This window comes from Stenella coeruleoalba (genome assembly GCF_951394435.1).
Source record: "Stenella coeruleoalba genome assembly, chromosome: 16".
In the NCBI taxonomy this organism is placed as follows: domain Eukaryota; kingdom Metazoa; phylum Chordata; class Mammalia; order Artiodactyla; family Delphinidae; genus Stenella; species Stenella coeruleoalba.
Genome location: NC_137162.1, coordinates 38,714,444 through 38,733,654, shown reverse-complemented (window position 1 = coordinate 38,733,654; position 19,211 = coordinate 38,714,444). Strand labels below are relative to the sequence as shown.

The 19,211-nt window shown below is 36.8% G+C and overlaps 1 protein-coding gene across 2 annotated transcripts in view; it reads right to left on the bottom strand.

Moving 5' to 3' along the window:
• Nucleotides 1-249: 249 nt before the first annotated feature.
• The window catches only part of ASAH2 (N-acylsphingosine amidohydrolase 2), an 87,783-nt gene continuing 68,821 nt past the window's right edge, over nucleotides 250-19,211 (bottom strand). For both annotated transcript variants that reach the window (XM_079900924.1, XM_079900923.1), the window contains 3 exons: nucleotides 12,836-12,895; nucleotides 10,039-10,127; nucleotides 250-5,056 (listed from right to left, as the gene is read on the bottom strand). In XM_079900924.1, the coding sequence (XP_079757050.1) occupies nucleotides 4,864-5,056; nucleotides 10,039-10,127; nucleotides 12,836-12,895 (342 nt within the window). In that variant the 3' untranslated portion in view covers nucleotides 250-4,863. The remainder of the gene's footprint in view (nucleotides 5,057-10,038; nucleotides 10,128-12,835; nucleotides 12,896-19,211) is intronic.

The window sequence follows — 19,211 nt, the reverse complement described above, 5'->3', positions numbered from 1 at the left end:
TGTTAGACAAGCACCACGGTTTATTTATTAAACAAACAGCATGCAGAGGAGGTAGTATGGGGAGAAATGTTACATATTAAGAGCAACATAAGAGGTAAGTAAACTAAATGCCATATACCAAACTTGTTTGGACCCTTAATAAACAAACCCTCTGTAAGGCATTTTTTAGAACAATCAGGAAAATTTGACCATAGACTGAATAGTATGCGAAATTAAGGAGTTATTGTTCATTTTGTTAGATATGAGATTGACCTTGTGGTTGAGTAAAAGAAAAATATCTTTTCCTGTTAAAGAAATATAATAAAGTATTTAAAAGGGAAATAGTACAGCTTGAACCCATCCCCACCCCAGAAAATGTGAAGGGATAGATGAAATGAGATTGGCAAACTGTTTATAATATCTGAAGCTAGATGAAGGAGTATATGGGGTATTGTTGTACTAGTCTCCTTCTGTGTTTATATGTTTCAAATTTTCCATAAAAGTTTTTTTTAAGACCTCAAGAAATTCAGTGATAGTCTAACCTTGGAATCACGGTGGAGGCACAGGGAGGATGATCCCTATGGGAGAAGATTATCGGACTTTACTGTGTGGGTTTCACAGTCCCCACCAGAAGGAAACATATTTCCCACAGGACCCCAATAAATTTTATGCTAAAAATGGGCATTGAGATGCTACTTGGTTAATCCAAAGAAAATAAAATGCCCTCCAAAAATGGGAAGCTTTCTCTTCAATAGTCTTGAAAGCATTCTCTTATCATAAAAACATGTCTTGAAATAGAAATATTCACTTTTCATTAAAAAAATATTTTTAATGAATAAAAACATTCATTTTTAATTTCATGTTTAAATATTCATTTATTTAAACAAGAAGTGAATCACCCATAGAGAGAAAAAACTCAGTTACTACTTTTTGCAATAACCGTCTACAACGTGAATACAACCATATTCTACCTTAATCTAAAATTGACACAAATTCTTGAAGTATATCATGATTCCTTTCTAGCTTTGCCTCCATGTAAACAGAAATATGGACACTACACTGACCTGTCACCTATTCGCTGCTGAGCTTATAATACTTGCATAATAAATTTGAGAGGAAAAAACCAACTCAGTTCAATAGGAACTGAGAATAAACATGCATAACTATATGTGTCCTCATTCTGTCATCTTATAAATATATATAGTAGATATTCAGTCTTACCCACAACCCATAAAAGATCAATTCCCAAATTATAGAATGTTTATTCTCCATAAATTTTTAGTTAGAGCTACATCATAGCTGATTCATTTGGCTTTTTATTATATGTAAGTTAGTTTCAGAATTTACTAGTCTTTGACAGTGATAGATGACACTCATAGGCAATCAATGATAGATGAGACCAGTTGCCAAAAAGTGACCATATTATCCAGGAGAATAAAGGACGTAGTCCTCTAAACTGGGAGGCTCCCAGGAGTCTATTTTGGCTAGGTGCCTAAGGGGTGGAAATTAATCCATTGGCCAGTGTATTTGTTTCCTAGGACTGCCAGAACTAAAGAGCACACAATGGGTGGCTTAAACAACAGATATTTATTGCCTCATGGTTCTAGGGGCTACAAGTCCAAGACTGAATAGTCACCAGGGTTGGTTTGTTCCCAGGGCTGTGAGAGAAATCTGTTCCGTACCTCTTTCCTTGATTCTGATGGTTTACTGGCAATCTTTGGCATTCCTTGGCTTATGGACACAGCACTCTGGTCTCCACCTTCGTGTTCACATTGTAGTCTCCTGTGTACGTCTCTTTACAAGGCATTCTTTTTAGAAAGGTACCAGTCATTTTGGATTAGGGACATATTCTACTCCAGTAGAGTACTCTCAGTTAGAGTCCTACTCCTCTTAACTGATTACATCTGCAATGATCCTATTTCCAAATTCTGAGGTACTGGGGTTGAGGACTCAGCATACCTTTTTGGGGAACACAATTCAATCCATAACAGCCAGAGAGTCAAAAAATAGAAATAGGTCACCATACCATTTTCTCCAGGTGAGCTAGTAAAAATCTGCTTTCTGATTTCATACAAATATGTTGATATTTGTTCTAGCCACAGCAGAAGAAAAGGCCTAAATTATAGCCCTCATGGGGGTCATAATCAGTATAGCAGTTAGAATATAGCATGTTTCATCTGTTCTAACAATGAAATGTAACAGTGAAAGATGAGGTGAAAGTTTATTTTCTCTTCAGTTAACCATCTGAGAGTAAGCTGTCAAGGGATGATTTGACTATCAGGTACTATCACAGACCCAGGCAAGTAGTGGGGTGGTACATTGCCTGTTCTCCTCTAACTAGTGTTGAGCCAATACCCCAAGCTTCTAGTTTGCTTATTATCTTGAAACACAGCCAGAAAACAACAACAACAACAACAACAAAATACAGACAGGAAATGATGCATGCCAAAGTACTTTGAAATTTATGTGGGTGGGTCAATTGTTTAGTATTGGATTGGCTAAAAAGTTCGTTTGGGCTTTTCCATACCATCTTACAGAAAAACCTGAATGAACTTTGTGGCTAACCCAATACTTGTAAGTACTTATAGAACTCTGGAATCCATCCAAAGGAAGAGAGTAATCTTCATTGGCTGTATTTGACAACTCAGCAGGTATAAAAAAGCAAAAGGAACTCAAGATTTGAAAACATGAAATGTACAGAAGCAAAGAAGTATCTTAAATTCAACTCCAAGAGACAGGTTTACAGCCCATGAAGACAGAAGGGTGAAACCCAATATCACTGGAGACTGAGAACCAAAATCAGTTTCCTTGGTTATAAAATATGTCTTTTACTAGTATAGCAAAGGGAAAATACATTCAAGCACAATTTGTGTCATAAGTGAAGAGTCTCAAGGAGGAAAAATGCTAATACAAACATAAAACCAAATTGCTATTTATGAAAGCAAAGTTCAGTGCTACATCTCTGACCACTCCTCCCTTGCACTTTAACTACAGCCTTGATAAACTACTTGATATTCCCTCTACCTGGAATAGTCTACTTCTCTTACACACATGCAAGTACACACACACACACACACACACAAACACAAACACACCCCATTACCTTTCTCCTAGCTAATATCCTTCAGGTCTTAACTTAGATGTTACTTCTTCCAGGAAACCTACTGCAATATCCCCAAGACCATCTACGGTGCCATCTCTAACACCCTAGACTACTGTAGTAGCGTGGGCCACTCCGCACAGAATTGCTTTTTCCATTAAACTCCAAGTGTTTTGATGATAAGAACTTATGGTGCCTTCATCATTATTATATCTTTAGGGCTTAGTATAATGCCTGCCAAAAAGTATGTAAGTGCTCAATATAAATTTGCTGAAATGAATGCCCACATTTTGCAATACAGAAAGCAAGTCCTGTCATCCAAACATCCCTTATGTTTGGGTGATTACTTACAGAGGTCATTTATATCACTTTCCAACCTGATTTATACGTAATCTACCACCATTTGTTCCATCTCTTAAAAAGAAAGAATGGCTCATTTGTCTATGCCTCTCATTAGAAAATAAGCTCCCAAGTGTAATTATTAATTTTTTAAACATTCTATTGAATACTGACACTTTACATAATACTCATTGAAAAATAGAGGTGGATCATTCAGTACTTTTTGAAGTCATAGCATCCTTAAAACCAGAGTAGACAGAGTACAGCAAATAAAACACAGACACTTTGACATGAGAAACAAAATCTTCTCCAAAAGAATTCTCCCACCCACCGAACCCCCTTTTATACATTCTCCACCAATTTCAGTTTTCTCCACGTGCTTTGGCTCCAATGAGCCACTCAGAACCACAGAGATTGGATCTGTTTTTATCTTAACAGATGAGATCAGCTTCTATGTGCTGTTCTTTTATGCTCAAGTGAATAACCATAGTATTTATGATGTGGAGATCTGGTCTTATTTTTACAGGCAAACTGCAGAAATGGAACTTTATCAGTTGGAAGAGATGGCAGGCAGTGAGAAAACAGGTTTCTGTGGGTTATATGGGGCCAATAGCACTGGTGGCAGAGGGTGGGGTGCCGAAGGATCAGCAGTAGGTAAGACAATGGTTGCCTTGGCATAGCGGCAAGTAAATAATAGGGAATCACAGGCCGGTTGAGAAAAGCTTCAATGGGAGGCATGGAGGGGATAGAAAATAATTCAAAACCTCTTCTGAGTCATAAGAAACACTTTTAAAAATATTGTCATAGGTTCTAATATAATTGGTCTTTCTGGGATCAACTACTTTCAGAAGCACCTGCTCTTTTAGCCCTTTGAACTTTTATCCTAAAAAGTATGGTATCATTAGGAAAAATGATCACCACCCATTGAAATCCTAATCAGTTAATCCTCCAGCAGTTAACCTGCACAGAAACAGCCTCTAGAGTACTGATTCATCAAAATATGTTCCAGGTTCATTCTAATAATACAATATAGCATGTTTAAGTCTTACCTAAATGGATGCAAATATTATTATTAATATCAGTATTATTTTCAAACTTGAAAGATTTTTTAAACTAAAAGTTGATTTTTCCCCAAAATGCTAAAGCTTTTACACACATACAAAAGCATGACTCAGTTTTTGGAAATTTATTTTGCAGACTGGGAGCTCCTAGTTAACTTGGATAATTTTAAATGCAATTAATACTTTGAGGCAATCGATGTCAGACTGTCATATCTCATTCTTTCAGATATGAGACTGGGTATTTCACAATACCCCAAAATAACTTTCAGAACAGCTTTCTCCAAGTTGTCTGGAGCCTATTTATCCCCAAATTAGAGTACCCAACATAGGCGATATACAAGATGTGACTTGAAGGTTACTGATTTTTCAATGCCTCTGCAAAATTTATACATTGAATTGAATATTTTCTCCTTTAAAACAGTCACCTTGGGCTTCCCTGGTGGCGCAGTGGTTGAGAGTCTGCCTGCCGATGCAGGGGACACGGGTTTGTGCCCCAGTCCAGGAAGATCCCACATGCCGCGGAGCGGCTGGGCCCGTGAGCCATGGCCGCTGAGCCTGCGAGTCTGGAGCCTGTGCTCTGCAACGGGAGAGGCCACAACAGTGAGAGGTCCGCGTACCGCAAAAAAAAAAAAAAAAAAACAGTCACCTTTTGACACATACATTTATCCTAAATATGATCTCACTAATTGTCAGAGCCGCACTAGTGCATTGCTGGGTAGGAGAGTAAGCCTTAATAAATATTCTATGATTGAACGGGTCCATGAGTGAGTGAGTGAGTGAGTGAATAAGAAATGACAGATAAATGAATTCAGAGCCTCTCCTCTGAGGACTCCGTTTAAAGCCAGTATCACTTTTTTTTTTCCATAAAAATTTTTAAATTCAACTAAATAAAAATTTTAAATTGCTGCATGGAAAAACTGTAAACAAAGTCAGAAGGCAAACAACAACAAAAATTTTGCAACACATACAACAGACAATAGGCTAATTTCCTTAAAGTTTAAAAAGTTTCTATAAATAAGAAAATGACTATCCACCCAATAGAAATATGGACAAAAGCCATACAGGGAAAATTTAAAAAATACAGATATTTCATTTTTCAGTTCTAGAATTCCACTTAATTTTTTTAAAATATCTTTATTGGAGTATAATTGCTTTACAATGTTGTGTTAGTTTCTGCTTTATAACAAAGTGAATCAGTGTATATATGTATACATTTATCCCCATATCCCCTCCCTCTTGCATCTCCCTCCCACGCTCCCTATCCCACCCCTCTTTGGTCACAAAGTGCTTTGGTCACAAAGCACTGAGGTGATCTCCCTGTGAGATGTACCTGCTTCCCACCAGCTATCTATTTTACATTTGGTAGTGTATGTATATCCATGCCACTCTCTCACTTCATCCCAGCTTACCCTTCCCCATCCCTGTGTCCTCAAGTCCATTCTCTACGTCTGTGTCTTTATTCCTGTCCTGCCCCTAGGTTTGTCAGAACCATTTTCTTTTTCTTTTTTAGATTCCATATATATGTGTTAGCATACAGTATTTATTTTTCTCTTTCTGACTTACTTCACTCTGTATGACAGACTCTACGTCCATCCACCTCACTACAAATAACTTAATTTCATTTTTTAATGGCTGAGTAATATTCCATTGTATATATGTGCCACATCTTCTTCATCCATTCATCTGTCTATGGACACTTAGGTTGCTTCCATGTCCTGGCTATTGTAAATAGTGCTGCAATGAATATTGTGGTACATGACTCTATTTGAATTATGGTTTTCTCTGGGTATATGCCCAGTAGTGGGATTGCTGGGTCATGTGGTAGTTCTATTTTTAGTTTTTTAAGGAACCTCCATACTCTTCCTCATAGTGGCTGTATCAATTTACATTCCCACCAACAGTGCAAGAGGGTTCCCTCTTCTTTACAGCCTCTCCAGCATTTATTGTTTGTAGATTTTTTGATGATGGTCATTCTGACCAGTGTGAGGTGATACCTCATTGTAGTTTTGATTTGCATTTCTCTAATGATTAGTGATGTTGAGCATCCTTTCATGTGTTTGTTGGCAATCTGTATATCTTCTTTGGAGAAATGTCTATTTAGGTCTTCTGCCCATTTTTGGTTTGGGTTACTTGTTTTTTTGATTTTGAGCTGCATAAGCTGCTTGTATATTTTGGGGATTAATCCTTTGTCAGTTGCTTTGTTTGCAAATATTTTCTCCCATTCTGAGGGTTGTCTTTTTGTCTTGTTTATGATTTCCTTTGCTGTGCAAAAGCTTTGACGTCTCATTAGGTCCCATTTGTTTATTTTTGTTTTTATTTCCATTTCTGTAGGAGGTGGGTTAAAAAGGATCTTGCTGTGATTTATGTCATAGAGTGTTCTGCCTATGTTTTCCTCTAAGAGTTTTATACTGTCTGGCCTTACATTTAGGTCTTTAATCCATTTTGAGTTTATTTTTGTATATGATGTTAGGGAGTGTTCTAATTTCATTCTTTTTTCATTTTAGTATCTACACTAAGAGCAAAACTTTGTGGGTTTGGGGTGAATTTGATTAGTGAAACAATCAAAAATCACTTAGAACAAGTCTTGGGAATACGGGACACAATTCAGTGGGATAAGGGCACCTAGGGAAACACAAGGCATGACCAAAATATTACAAGTCTGACTTCCTCATAATTGGGCTCTGAAGGCAATTCCAGAAATGATTTGAACATCAACAAAACTCTGGATCAGCCATATCAACTCCAGGGTGGCTGCTTTGAAAAGCTACACTCAGTATAGAAAAACTGGCATGCTAATTTTCTCTAACTGGGCTTATACATTTATGGTCAATGTTTATATAATATTTTTAAAATGTGACTGAGGGACAAGGTTCTAGCCTTATGCTAATCTTAAATCCATAAAACTTCATTTTCCCATCTGTAAAATGAAGGATCCAACTAGATGACCTCTTTAAACTTTTTAAGTGCTATCATTCCATAATTCTATAAATAAATAGTTTAAACATTGTTCACACATCTTTAACCACTCTCACTAACATTTCAGAGGTTTCATATTGAGGGGAACTGTTTCTTTAAACAACCACAGGGCCCCAAGGGAAATCATGCTTTAGGCAGCAGACCATGATGTAAAATCTACTAGAGCAAAGGTAAATGGGACACATACACACGTCTCTCTCTCTCTCTCTCTCTCTCTCTCACACACACACACACACACAGACAGACAGACAGACACACACACACACACACACACACACACCTGTCCCATTAGCAGTAAACTATCTGTTCCCAAACAAGGACAATTATTGAAGTCATCATAATAGGTTACATTCACATGAAATTGATTATTTAAATCATACAGAGTACAGCTGCTCTTTATCAACTTTTTTATCTTTGTCAACTTTTCACCAAGTGGTTACAACATCAAAAGTGGAGGGAGTGCTTTCAAACGGAAGTATGACAGCGGGCTTGAGAACGTTCTTTTTCCGATTGTGTCCAAAGTATCTTATTCTGTAGGTTCCAGGTTGGGCAGTATCTGGAATATGCCATTGTATCGTTGCATTGCTATGACCCCGTAATCCCTTGTGCCAATAGAAACTGTTGGCAGGAAACAAACAAACAAACCCAATTTTACTCTTAAAAATGTGTGATTAGAAAAGTGTATGATTATTCATTCAATGAATAGGAAGGGAGTACCTACCATAAGCAAGGCACTATGCTAGATATTGAGAGTATAGCAATGAACAAAACAGTAAATACTTCCTAGAAGCAGACCTTTAAGAAACAGCCATTTGTAGAAATATCTTCACTTGTTCTACCTAGCTACTTAAATTCCATCCATCCCAGGTAGCCTCACCTGATATTCAGAACACAGGATGTCCCCTGCTTTAAAACTGCTATAGCATCCTTTTCGCCCTTGCCATCCTCTGCTTCAACTTGACACTTCTTTTTGCATCTAGATTCATTTGTTCAAAATATATATTTCATTAGCTCATGTGCCAGACTCTATGCTGGAGGTACTGAGAATACCATAGTGAGTGAGACAGACGTGGTCCAAAGTTTCATGGAGTTTATGTTCTACTAGGGCAGAGATAGGAAGAAAGCAATAAACAAGTAAACCAACAAATAATTTTAAAATTTATAAGTGAAATGAAGAAGTAAGACAGAGGGAGCCCTAAGGAGATGTCATTTAAACTGAACCCACACACATCTAGAGGAAGAATATTCTAGGAATAAGGAAGAGAGAATGCAAAGTATCTGAAGCAGGAGCAGACTTGGTACATCCAAGGAACAGGACACAGGTGAGTAGGATCAGGGCAGAGTGAACTGTAGAAGAGTGGCTGAGATGATAGAAACAGATGGAGTCAGATCACATTGGTCCTTGTAGACCATGGCAGGAAGTTCAGCTACTCTTCTAGATACAGCAAGGTACCATGGGCTAACTAACTGATACTCTCAGTTATGTGGAGGGCAAATCCCCTGGGCAGAGAGGGTGTGCTCAGCATCCTATGTTTCCTCAGTGACAGGTCCAGTGCTTTCAGTAAATAGCTGGTGATACTGCTGCTGTTGAACAAGGCTGAACACTACACATATCCTCCGTGTTGAATGCTATTCTGATTGTGGGCTCTTGAAAACAAATCATCCTTTTTTGTCATCTGTATAACTTTATTTTAGCAATAAATATGTATGTATTACTTGTTTAAAGATTACCTATACCCTAGAGTCCTAAAGATCAGAAGAAACATTATGCCCATATTTTTGAATGGCTATCAAATAGGCCACAACAAGGTCAAATCTCTATTTTCAGTTAACCATGGGAACCAAACCAACATACAAATAGTCACTTAGCTTGAAGTGATTTGAATTAGACACAAATTGCCAAAAATTTTGCCCATGTCCATGCTACTGTCCTGTGGTATGAAGTTTACAGAGTTAGGAACGGAAACATTTTCTTACTTCAAATATATTTTCAAATCTTCACATTATCTATTCAGCTCAGGTATTTGATAACAAAAAGCACAGAGAGATGTTTCTCTGAGGGAACTCCATAAGCACATTCCTTTCCTCCTTGGGTCAGTAAGAATTAAACACTCAAGCTTCTTGTGTTTTAGTAATTCAAATGAAGAATCATTGACCATATACAAACATGCAATACATGGTAGGTATGGACTCATTATTTTCCCAGAAGGAATGTTGGGCTCTACAGAGCCATCTCAACACCTTCACCCAGCACCCCTTTCAACCACTTTGCAGGAAGGCTAACCAGCTCTTAGGGGTAATGTCTGTGACCATGGAAAAAGACAAAACTAACAGATGTTTATAAGAATTGAGGTCATAACCTCATTAGCATCTAATCTTACAGAAGCACACACCACATTGTTCTGTAGAAAAAGAGGATCAAAATGAAATCTAATAAATCAACTAAATATGGCCAGAAGGCTCCTGGGGAATTTGGTATCATTAATATCATGTACTGAGCCAGTCTTCCCATTTGTCTTCTCTGCATGACTAACCAACTCATTTCAGGGCTTGAAAAACAAAATATTCAATAAACGTGCTCACCGAGTCTCCCAGGAGGCATCATTATGCACTATCTTCCATGTTGCTGATGTGGCCTCGTATTTCTCCACAGTGAGGAAGGTCTGATGGGTCTGAAATGCAATTAACATAACTGATCAGACACTGCATAGTCACAGAAGAAACGTGTTTGTACATTGTACATACCCCATACTCCCCTTTGTTGACCATTGCTAACCTCCCAATATCTGATATGAACGTGTATTAGAATTTCATCCAAATCCTTAGGTGTTCCTCTAACATTCTATGCAATGTCTTCAGAGTGTTAATTCATCCAGTCTATTAAAAAGCACGGCTTTTCTTTAGAAAGCTGAATGAAGCATAATTTTAGCGCTGAGAGCAAATTTTGGAAATTAGGGCAAAGAAGAGATGAAATAAAACAAGATTTAGAAAAGGCAGCAAACAGTTTCATGACATGTTTACTGATCTGTATTCCAAGACCTTCTCTATTCACCTCAAGATTTAGGAGGGAAAATGGGAAAATTTCCTCATCTTTTCATCTCCAGGTAAATGAATTATTAGTAAATATACCTGCCTTAGTGAAAGAATTGAAAAGGATGCATAAATCTTCCTACTCCTAGGGTGCTATAAGCGACCCTTATATTTTGTCATAATGGATTCCTAGAAACCCACATCATAAGCAGATTTTATTTTCCCAGTGGAAAATAAAAATTTCCACATCGGTGGAAAATTATAGTAATTTGTTTTAGGCCAAGAATTCAGCTTCAAATAAAGCATATATTTAAATAACATAATAAATTAAAATATACAAAGGCCATAAATCTCCAATTTTTCTTAAAAATCTTTAGATTATGGCCCTTAAGGGCAGGACTTTTGTCTAATTTACCTTTGTCCATCACAGCCCTGTAATTTACAGGTGTTCAAATAAATGCTGAATGGATCACCTGCTTATAGCTGGGCCATGGGATTATTTAAAATTCTTCAATTACTCACCTAATGGATTATATTCAATAAAAAAAAGTTTTCATAACCACAGTGACTCTCAAAGAGAACTGTTCGTGGCCATTTAGGGCAGAGTGACACTGGGAAGGCCTTCAATGGAGTAGGAGATAGGGTGGAGTAGGACCCAGTGTATAGGTCTAGAGTGCAGATCAGAGGACAAGGCTAGGATGCTGAATGTGTGAACTATGTGACCATCCTCTCCCCGCCTCCCAACCTTAATCTTTTCCAGATACATAATTAGTTCATACAGGTTAATTAATCTCTCTAAGCCTCAGTTTATTCACCTGTAAAACAGGGATAATAAAACATAACTCATTGGGCAGTAGGGAGGATTAAATTAGATTCATGTGATGATGTGTGTAAAACTTTAGCGTCATACCTGCAAAGAGTAAGCATTCAATAAATAGTGGTGAGGAAGTGATGATTACTAATAATAAAGGGCATCAGAAATTGTTTTATGCCAAGTCCCAAAACATTCTTAGAAATTAATTCTATTCTCATTATAGCGCTTTAAGCAGTTTAGTCTCCTGTTTCTCCATGGCAATAATGATGATAGTATTTCTCTACCCTAAGGATGTCAGATTACAGCTAATCCTGCAGTCTTGCTACAGCACTTTAATATCTTTAGAAAGTAATGTTGTAAACATGTAAATATTCTGGCATGACTTGACTGCCTAGAGAGGTTATTTCAAACATGTGCATGTTGACTACCCAAGCGGTAGAAAAAATTTCCCCAATATCATATTTGAAAATGTCATATTGTCACAATTTTTATCAAAGGAATAACCATATTTTAATAAACAGAGATGGGAAGGCTTATTTGGAAGAAAGGTATTTTGGATTATAAGTGACAGTGGGCTCTGGGAAGAATGGCTCATAGATAAAGTGAATGCATTCTCCACCCTATTAAAAAATCTGACCTTGAAATCACTTTCATAAACCCACTTTCTTTTTCCTCTATATATTTCTTTGTTGTTTGAATTTTTACAACTAGAATGTGTCTGGTTATTGCTTGTGTAGTCATATGAACATTCCAAGGAAGTTACAGAGGAGTAAAATTACTTTACTTTATTCATAGATATATTATATATACTTTATCATATATACATATATAAATACATGACAAAAAACTATGAAATGATATGTAACAAACTGTCAACAGTGATTACCTCTAAAAATGTTTATGAAAAGAGAGGTATTTTCACATTCTATTTTAAGCACTTCTATACTGTCTGTTTTTACCTGGGATCTGTATTTCTTGTGTCATTTTTCAAGATTAATAAATAAATACCGTATTAGTGCCAGTAGCAAAAACTAGGGAAATGGCCAATGCAAGAAAAAGTAAAGTGCATGGGCCAGGGCTCCAAGCCAGTAGAGCGTCCACCCAGGGATCCATGATCATTCCACAACAGCAGAGCAGGACCAGAGTCAGGAGTGCAGGAGAAGAGGAGAGGAGACAAAGATACATGTCACACTGGCCTTAGGATTATTTTACCAAATTCAATAGAGTTTTAAAATTAGAATATGGAAATAGGAACTGTATTCAAATCTTCATCATCTCAAGAGACAATGCCATTCTCTATGCATCGTGCTATATGTGATCGTAAGTAGAACCGGTTAAATGTTTCCTGTGGGCTTTTTTCCCAGACTCAACTCTACGTTAACTGTTCCCACTGAAAATTTTCTCACACCTACAAAATAAGATGAAAAGCAAGTTGGAACATTTTACCTTTATTTTGTTAAGCTCTGTAGGGATACTTAAGTAAATGAAAGGCTAAAAAGTGGACTTAAATTTGTAAAAAGAATCAATGATGCTTACCTTGTTCTCTGCTGAATTCTTCGGGTTAGCACCTACAAATGTAACTTCAACAACTTCTCCCTGAAAATAAAAACTCATTTTATGACTTCTAATAAAAGTACTTTTTGCCATGCTCACATTTGGGCCATTATTTATGAAATGTTTCTAGGAGTTTGGGTACCTGTAGAGATTGTATTCTGTTTAATCAAGTGAAGTTGTCTTCTGAGAATATTAGAGAAAATACACTTGTAACAATGGACACAGGAATTTGGGGGCAACAAATTACTTCAGAATTTTGGGCCAATGGATTTGCTTTTGGTAGATTCAGATATAGGTGAAGATTTAGAGCTATAGTTCAAATTAGTGACAGCACATTAAAATGGCTTCTTCAGCCTTGGATAACTTCTTACATCTCCCTCCCATACACATCTAGGAAATGGACTGAATTAAATAAGGAAAGCCAAAACTTTCCATGGATGACTTATACTTTATTGTTGTTATTCTTTTTTCTTTTTATACAGCAGGTTCTTATTAGTCGTCCATTTTATATACATCAGTGTATACATGTCAATCCCAATCTCCCAATTCATCACACCACCCCCCACCCCGCCGCTTTCCCCCCTTGGTGTCCATACGTTTGTTCTCTACATCTGTGTCTCAATTTCTGCCCTGAAAACTGGTTCATCTGTACCATTTTTCTAGATTCCACAAATAGACATTAATATGCAATATTTGTTTTTCTTTCTAACTTACTTCACTCTGTATGACAGTCTCTATATCCATCTATGTCTCTACAAATGACCCAACTTCGTCCCTTTTCATGGCTCAGTAATACTCCATTGTATGTATGTACCACATCTTCTTCATCCATTCATTTGTCCATGGGCATTTAGGTTTCTTCCATGACCTGGCTATTGTAAATATTGCTGCAATGAACACTGGAGTGCATGTGTCTTTTTGAATTATGGTTTTCTCTGGTATATGCCCAGTAGTGGGATTGCTGGATCATATGGTAATTCTATTTTTAGTTTTATAAGGAACCTCCATACTGTTCTCCACAGTGGCTGTATCAATTTGCACTCCCACCAAGAGTACAAGAGGGTTCCCTTTTGTACACACCCTCTGCAGCATTTGTTGTTTGTACATTTTCTGATGATGCCCATTCTAACTGGTGTGAGGTGATATCTCATTGTAGTTTTGATTTGCATTTCTCTAATAATTAGTGATGTTGAGCAGCTTTTCATGTGCTTCTTGGCCATCTGTATGTCTTCTTTGGGAAATGTCTATTTAGGTCTTCTGCCCATTTTTGGACTGGGTTGTGTTTTTTAATATTGAGTTGCATGAACTCTTTATATATTTTGCAGATTAATCCTTTGTCCGTTGATTCGTTGGGAAATATTTTCTCCCATTCTGAGGGTTGTCTTTTCGTCTTGTTTATGGTTTCCTTTGCTGTGCAAAAGCTTTGAAGTTTCATTAGGTCCCATTTGTTTATTTTTGTTTTTATTTCCATTACTCTAGGAGGTGGATCAAAAACGATCTTGCTGTGATTTATATCAAAGAGTGTTCTTCCTATGTTTTAAGAGTTTTATAGTGTCCGGTCTTACATTTAGGTCTCGAATCCATTTTGAGTTTATTTTTGTGTATGGTGTTATGGAGTGTTCTAATTGCATTCTTTTACATGTAGCTGTCCAGTTGTCTCAGCACCACTTATTGAAGAGACTGTCTTTTCTCCATTGTATATCCTTACCTCCTTTGTCATAGATTAGTTGACCATAGGTGTGTGGGTTTATCTCTGGGCTTTCTATCCTGTTCCACTGATCTGTATTTCTGTTTTTGTGCCAGTACCATATTGTCTTGATTACGGTAGCTTTGTAGTATAGTCTGAAGTCAGGGAGCCTGATTCCTCCAGCTCCATTTTTTCCCCTCAAGACTGCTTTGGCTATTCGGGGTCTTTTGTGCTCCATACAAATTTTAAGACTTTTTGTTCTAGTTCTGTAAAAAATGCTACTGGTAATTTGATAGGGATTGCATTGAATCTGTAGATTGCTTTGGGTAGTACAGTCATTTTCACAATATTGAGTCTTCCAATCCAAGAACATGGTATATCTCTCCATCTGTTGGTATCATCTTTAATTTCTTTCATCAATGTCTTATAGTTTTCTGCATACAGGTCTTTTGTCTCCCTAGGTAGGTTTATTCCTAGGTATTTTATTCTTTTTGTTGCAGTGGTAAATGGGAGTGTTTCCTTAATTTCTCTTTCAGATTTTTCATCATTAGTGTATAGGAATACAAGAGATTTCTGTGCATTAATTTTGTATCCTGCAACTTTACCAACTTCATTGATTAGCTCTAGTAGTTTTCTAGTGGCATCTTTAGGATTCTCTATGTATAGTATCATGTCATCTGCAAACAGTGACAGTTTTACTTCTTCTTTTCCAACTTGGATTCCTTTTATTTCTTTTACTTCTCTGACTGCTGTGGCTAGGACTTTCAAAAATACATTGAATAACAGTGGTGAGAGTGGACATCCTTGTGTTGTTCCTGATCTTAGAGGAAATGCTTTCAGTTTTTCACCATTGAGAATGATGTTTGCTGTGGGCTTGTCATATATGGCCTTTATTATGTTGAGGTGGTCCTCTCTATGCCCACTTTCTGTAGAGTTTTTATCATAAATGGGTGTTGAATCTTCTCAAAAGCTCTTTCTGCATCTATTGAGATGATCATATGGTTTTTCTTCTTCAATTTGTTAATATGGTATATCACACTGATTGATTTGCATATATTGAAGAATCCTTGCATCCCTGGGATAAATCCCACTTGGTCATGGTGTATGATCCTTTTAATGTGTTGTTGGATTCTGTTTGATAGTATTTTGTTGAGGATTTTTGCATCTATATTCATGAGTGATATCGGTCTGTAATTTTGTTTTTTTGTAGTATCTTTTTCTGGTTTTGATATCAGGGTGATGGTGGCCTCATAGAATGAGTTTGGGAGTGTTCCTTCCTCTGCAATATTTTGGAGGAGTTTGAGGAGGATGCATGTTAGCTCTTCTCTAAATGTTTGATAGAATTCACCTGTGAAGCCATCTGGTCCTGGACTTTTGTTTGCTGGAAGATTTTTATTCAGTTTCAATTTAATTTCTTGTGATTGGTCTGTTCATATTTTCTATTTCTTCCTGGTTCAGTCTTGGAAGGTTATACTTCTCTAAGAATTTGTCCATTTCTTCCAGGTTGTCCATTTTATTGGCATAGAGGTGCTTGTAGTAGTCTCTTAGGATGCCTTTTATTTCTGTGGTGTCTGTTGTAACTTCTTTTTCATTTCTAATTTTATTGACCTGAATCCTCTCCCTCTTTTTCTTGATGAGTCTGGCTAATGGTTTATCAGTTTTGTTTATCTTCTCAAAGAACCAACTTTTAGTTTTATGGATCTTTGTTATTGTTTTCTTTGTTTCTAGTTCTTTTATTTCTGCTCTGATATTTATGATTTCTTTCCTTCTGCTAACTTTGAGTTTTGTTTGTTCTTATTTCTCTAGTTCCTCTAGGTGTAAGGTTAGGTTGTTTATTTGGGATTTTTCTTGTTTCTTGAGGTAGGCTTGTATTGCTATAAACTTCCCTCTTAGAACTGATTTTGCTGCATCCCATAGGTTTTGGACCATCGTGTTTTCATTGTCATTTGCCTCTAGGTACTCTTTGATTTCCTCTTTGATTTCTTCAGTGATCTCTTGGTTATTTACTAACGTATTGTTTAGCTTCCAGGTGTTTCTGTTTTTTACGTTTTTTTTCCTGTAATTGATTTCTAATCTCATAGCATTGTGGTCAGAAAAGATGCGTTATATGATTTCAATTTCCTTAAAATTACTGAGGCTTGATTTGTGACCCATGATGTGATCTCTCCTGGAGAATGTTCTATGCACACCTGAGAAGAAAGTGTAATCTGCTGTTTTTGGATGGAATGTCCTATAAATATCAATTAAATCTATCTGGTCTATTGTGTCATTTAAAGCTTGTGTTTCCTTATTTATTTTCATTTTGGATGATCTGTCCATTGGTGTAAGTGAGGTGTTAAAGTCCCTCACTATTATTGTGTTACTGTTGATTTCCTCTTTTATAGCTGTTATCAGTTGCCTTATGTATTGAGGTGCTCCTATGTTGGGTGCATATATAGTCATAATTGCTATATCTTCTGCTTGGATTGATCCCTTGATCATTATGTAGTGTTCTTCCTTGTCTCTTGTAACATTCTTTATTTTAAAGTCTATTTTATCTGATATGAGTATTGCTACTCCAACTTTGTTTTGATTTCCATTTGCATGGAATATCTTTTTCCCTCCCCTCACTTTCAGTCTGAATGTGTCCCTAGGTCTGAAGTGGGTCTCTTGTAGACAGCATATATATGGGTCTTGTTTTTGTATCCATTTAGCAAGCCTGTGTCTTTTGGTTGGAGCATTTAATCCATTCACATTTGGGTAGTTATCGATATGTATGTTCCTGTGACCATTTTCTTAAGTGTTTTGGGTTGGTTTTTGTAGGTCGTTTTCTTCTCTTGTGTTTCCCACTTAAAGAAGTTCCTTTAGCATTTGTTGTAGAGCTGGTTTGGTGGTGCTGAATTCTCTTAGCTTTTGCTTGTCTGTAAAGCTTTTGATTTCTCCAACGAATCTGAATGAGATCCTTGGTGGGTAGAGTAATCTTGGTTGTATGTTCTTCCCTTTCATCACTTTAAGTATACCATGCCAATCCCTTCTGGCTTGTAGAGTTTCTGCTGAGAAATCAGCTGTTAACCTTATGGGAGTTCCCTTGTATACAATTTGTTGTTTGGCCCTTGCTGCTTTCAATAATTTTTCTTTGTCTTTAATTTTTGCCAATTTGATTACTATGTGTCTCGGTGTGTTTCTCCTTGGGTTTATCCTGTATGGGACGCTCTGGGCTTCCTGGACTTGGGTGGCTATTTCCTTTCCCATTTTAGGGAAATTTTCGACTATAATTTCTTCAAATATTTTCTCAAGTCCTTTCCTCTCTCTCTTCTCCTTCTGCGACCCCTATAATGCAAATGTTGGTGAGTTGAATGTTGTCCCAGAAGTCTCTTAGGCTGTCTTCATTTCTTTTCATTCTTTTTTCTTTATTCTGTTCCGCAGCAGTAAATTCCACCATTCTGTCTTCCAGGTCACTTATACGTTCTTCTGCTTCAGTTATTCTGCTATTGATTCCTTCAAGTGTAGTTTTCATTTCAGTTATTGTATTGTTCATCTCTGTTTGTTTGTTCTTTAAATATGCTAGATCTTTGTTAAACATTTCTTGCATCTTCTTGATGTTTACCTCCATTCTTTTTCCGAGGTCCTGTATCATCTTCACTATCATTATTCTGAATTCTTTTTCTGGAAGGCTGCCTATCTCCAGTTCATTTAGTTGTTTTTCTGGGGTTTTATCTTGTTCCTTCATCTGGTACATAGCCCTCTGCCTTTTCATCTTGTATATCTTTCTGTGAATGTGGTTTATTCAGATGACTTATACTTGCACATACACTTACATATAAAAGATACAAGATGGATTGACAAGGTGTGTATTTAACTTTTCTCCTGACATAACTAAAAAAACTGGACAAATATGTATTAAAGAATGGTTTTAAAGACAGTAGGTATGAAAACAGTGATCCTTGAGTGACAGAAAATGAAAAAGATGAGCCCTACAATTGCCTCAGTTTATGCCTTCAGAGAGTTTACAGGCCACAGCATAAGGAGGCAGAATCAAGCAATGCTAGGCAGTCTATGTAAGTTAAGGAATAGATGTGGGAGTCCAAGACAACCAAGTGGTCTTGAGTTCATAGGGTAGAGTAACAGAGAAAACAGAGGACCATAGAAAGGAGAGGTACACAGAGAGAGAACTCTGGAGATTTGCAGAAGGCTCCCTTCAACTCTGCATGCATGTAAGGAAAGTACCTGAACCTAGGAAAAGAATCATTTAAAAGAAACAGAGAGAAAATCCCAGGCTCATAGAGAACTGTGAAAAGTTCCTGTTCCCACCAGCCAGATGGGAAAACTCATAATTCAAAATAATTCTACCTTAAGTGCATGGTGGAGAGATTTTCCCTAGAATAAAAGCAGCTCTATCTAAAAACTTACGAAGACCCACCCAAATCAAACTCTTCCCAAATAATTCAATAACACCCCAAAACAAAGTTCAAAAATATTTACAGGAATAGGAGAACATCTAACACCTAACAAGATAAAAATTCACAATGTCTGACATCTAAATTATCAAGCATACAAAGGAAAGAAAAGCTCTTCTCATAATGAGAAAACTCTCAATCAAAACTGACCCATAAATGAATTAGATGATAGAATTAGTAGACAAGGACACTAAAACAGTTCTTATAACTATTCTGTGTGTTCAAAAATCTAGCA